The sequence below is a fragment of the Tetrahymena thermophila genome (assembly GCF_000189635.1).
Source record: "Tetrahymena thermophila SB210 genomic scaffold scf_8254766, whole genome shotgun sequence".
NCBI lineage: Eukaryota > Ciliophora > Oligohymenophorea > Hymenostomatida > Tetrahymenidae > Tetrahymena > Tetrahymena thermophila.
Window position 1 is genome coordinate 1 of NW_002476525.1, and position 3,900 is coordinate 3,900.

Here is a 3,900-nt window from a genome sequence, read left to right on the forward strand (position 1 = left end):
TTAGCTAATAACTAAGTCAAAAGCTTAAAATAATCAATTCTCAATTATTAGTTATCAATCAATAAATTTAATTTTACTATAAATCAAGAGTTAAAGTTGTGATATTCTTGCACTAGGCTATTCCTGTGCCTAAATCTTTTGCACCCTCATCACCAATATTATTCTCGCTTTATATATAAGAATAAATAACGAATTAAATAAATAAATATGGAGAAGAAAGATGGTAAAAAAACGATGGCTTTCGTTAGTATTTTAGTTGTGTTGTGTTGATTAAGTAAAGAAATTCGTTATATTTTATTTGGTTAGTAAGTAAATAAGCAAGTTAGTTAGTAAATGACAAGCTGGCTTAATTAGCTAATAACTAAGTCAAAAGCTTAAAATAATCAATTCTCAATTATTAGTTTATCAATCAATAAATTTAATTTTACTATAAATAAAGAGTTAAAGTTGTGATATTCTTGCACTAGGCTATTCCTGTGCCTAAATCTTTTGCACCCTCATCACCAATATTACTCTTTCTTTAAATATAAAAATAAATAACGAATTAAATAAATAAATATGGAGGAGAAAGGATGGTAAAAAAACGATGGTTTTCGTTAGTATTTTAGTTGTGTTGTGATGAGTAAGTAAAGAAATTCGTTATATTTTATTTGGTTAGTAAGTAAATAAGCAAGTTAGTTAGTAAATGACAAGCTGGCTTAATTAGCTAATAACTAACTCAAAATCTTAAAATAATCAATTCTCAATTATTAGTTTATCAATCAATAAATTTAATTTTACTATAAATAAAGAGTTAAAGTTGTGATATTCTTGCACTAGGCTATTCCTGTGCCTAAATCTTTTGCACCCTATGCACCAATATTATTCCACCTTTATATATAAGAATAAATAACGAATTAAATAAATAAATATGGAGGAGAAAGTATTGTAAAAAAACGATGGCTTTCGTTAGTATTTTAGTTGTGTTGTGATGAGTAAGTAAAGAAATTCGTTATATTTTATTTGGTTAGTAAGTAAATAAGCAAGTTAGTTAGTAAATGACAAGCTGGCTTAATTAGCTAATAACTAAGTCAAAAGCTTAAAATAATCAATTCTCAATTATTAGTTTATCAATCAATAAATTTAATTTTACTATAAATCAAGAGTTAAAGTTGTGATATTCTTGCACTAGGCTATTCCTGTGCCTAAATCTTTTGCACCCTCATCACCAATATTATTCTAACTTTAATTATTAGAATAAATAACGAATTAAATAAATAAATATGGAGGAGAAAGGATGGTAAAAAAATGATGGCTTTCGTTAGTATTTTAGTTGTGTTGTGATGAGTAAGAAAAAAAATTCGTTATATTTTATATGGTTAGTAAGTAAATAAGCAAGTTAGTTAGTAAATGATAAGCTGGCTTAATTAGCTAATTACTAAGTCAAAAGCTTAAAATAATAAGTTCTCAATTATTAGTTTATCAATCAATAAATTTAATTTAACTTAAAATCAAGAGTTAAAGTTGTGATATTCTTGCACTAGGCTATTCCTGTGCCTAAATCTTTTGCACCCTCATCATTAATTTTATTCCACCTTTATATATAAGAATAAATAACGAATTAAATAAATAAATATGGAGGAGAAAGGATGGTAAAAAACAATGGCTTTCATTAGTATTTTAGTTGTGTTGTGATGAGTAAGTAAAGAAATTCGTTATATTTTATTTGGTTAGTAAGTAAATAAGCAAGTTAGTTAGTAAATGACAAGCTGGCTTAATTAGCTAATAACTAAGTCAAAAGCTTAAAATAATCAATTCTCAATTATTAGTTTATCAATCAATAAATTTAATTTTACTATAAATAAAGAGTTAAAGTTGTGATATTCTTGCACTAGGCTATTCCTGTGCCTAAATCTTTTGCACCCTATGCACCAATTTTATTCAAACTTTAATTATTAGAATAAATAACGAATTAAATAAATAAATATGGAGGAGAAAGGATCGTAAAAAAACGATGGCTTTCGTTAGTATTTTAGTTGTGTTGTGTTGAGTAAGTAAAGAAATTCGTTATATTTTATTTGGTTAGTAAGTAAATAAGCAAGTTAGTTAATAAATGACAAGCTTGCTTAATTAGCTAATAACTAAGTCAAAAGCTTAAAATAATAAATTCTCAATTATTAGTTTATCAATCAATAAATTTAATTTTACTATAAATCAAGAGTTAAAGTTGTGATATTCTTGCACTAGGCTATTCCTGTGCCTAAATCTTTTGCACCCTCATCACTTATTTTATTCTAACTTTAATTATTAGAATAAATAACGAATTAAATAAATAAATATTGAGGAGAAAAGATGGTAAAAAAAGATGTATCAAACTTTTGCTTACCAATTTTCATTTTATTAAGTATTTAATTGGTGAGTTATTTTTTAATATTTATCAAATTATATTAATCAATTTTAATATTTTTAATTAATAAAAAATATATCTATCCTTTTAATTAGAATTATTAAACATAGATTTTTTTAAATGAAAAAATGAATTATAATAAATAATTATAAAAATAATAATATTGTGATATTTTTGTAAATTTTACTTATCACCTCAATAGATTTTATTATTAAATAAATAATAAAGTATATTTTTTTATTGTAGATTGTATTAATAGATAATAATTTTATCTTTAATTTAAAAGTTTTTAACTTTTTATAGAAAGGATGTATCCATCATAAATTATTTAATATTAAATCATTAATGATTTCTAGAAAAAATATAAAATGTTGATTAAATCTTGTATTATAATTCTTAAATGATAATTTGTGGAAATTTAATTTCAATTTAAATTAATTTTAATATAATTACCGTAAATTTATTTCGACATTTTGAAATTCACTAATTTTATGCAAATCCTCCATACTCTTTATTTATATTTACTTGATATCCTAAATTTGAATCTAATTTTCCGAAAGTAGTGGAGCAATAGATCCAATGTTTACAGCCTCAATATTTTATAAAGGACCTAAATAATGCTATGATATAATTTATTTCATATCATTTTAGTTTGATTTGAATTTGTTTGAATTCTATTCAACAATAATAGAAAGAGAAGCCCTGTTGACTCTTTCCCAGACAACTAATTATTGAATTAATTTAAATATTTCAGTGTTTTGCTTAATTTTTATTTTTTATTTTTTGAAAGGCTCTTCATATTAATTTAAAGTCATATTCATGAAAGTAGCTCCTGTTAATTCTTTCAAAATTAAGTAATTGTCAAGCAAAGATAGTAGTAAGCCAACTGAATAAGAATCCGACTTAAAACAAAAATTTATTTGTATATATTAAGAAGCAGTTATAATAATAATTACTTTTTTAGAGTATATCTTATTTTAATCATTATTTTTAGTTAAAATTTCAGGTGCCATGTACGCCCAATTTCCTACCATCTAAAAATATATTAAAACTTCTTGATAATTGTATATTAACTAAAATGACTTACATCTAAAATTTCAATTTATTCACAATTTTTTTCAAGTTAAGTAGATAATCCAAAATCACCTAATATTAAAATGATTAAATTATTTTTAAAAATTAAAAAATATCAGGATAAATTACATAGTTTGATTTCAAGTTGATTGCCATACAAACAAACCAAAAAATTATCAGGTTTAATATCTCTATGAATAATATTAAAACAATGAATATAATTGACAGAGTCAATTACTTGGATTGCAATATTCAATTTTTCTTCATCACTAAACTCTCCTTCTTTTCCTTATCTTTCTAGATATTCCTAAAGTGAACCTTTTTTACAATATATGATATGATAAAATTATTATAGATATTATAACCTCAACAATAAATGAGTAGCTTATTATTAGCTTAGCCTAATATGCTACTAAAATACATTAAGTTGTATATTTAAA

The 3,900-nt window shown here is 23.1% G+C and overlaps 1 protein-coding gene across 1 annotated transcript in view; it reads right to left on the reverse strand. All coding sequences in view use genetic code 6, as the record gives it.

The window, feature by feature from the left end:
• Positions 1-58: 58 nt before the first annotated feature.
• The window catches only part of TTHERM_01331050 (kinase domain protein), a gene marked incomplete at both ends in the record, with an annotated part of 5,591 nt that continues 1,749 nt past the window's right edge, over positions 59-3,900 (reverse strand). The window contains 11 exons of the mRNA XM_001009999.3: positions 59-167; positions 429-518; positions 781-1,065; positions 1,133-1,222; positions 1,485-1,574; positions 1,836-1,925; positions 2,188-2,277; positions 2,840-3,288; positions 3,343-3,420; positions 3,474-3,532; positions 3,590-3,900. The exon at positions 3,590-3,900 is cut by the window's right edge and continues 158 nt beyond it. Of these exons, the coding sequence (XP_001009999.3) occupies positions 59-167; positions 429-518; positions 781-1,065; positions 1,133-1,222; positions 1,485-1,574; positions 1,836-1,925; positions 2,188-2,277; positions 2,840-3,288; positions 3,343-3,420; positions 3,474-3,532; positions 3,590-3,900 (1,741 nt within the window). The remainder of the gene's footprint in view (positions 168-428; positions 519-780; positions 1,066-1,132; positions 1,223-1,484; positions 1,575-1,835; positions 1,926-2,187; positions 2,278-2,839; positions 3,289-3,342; positions 3,421-3,473; positions 3,533-3,589) is intronic.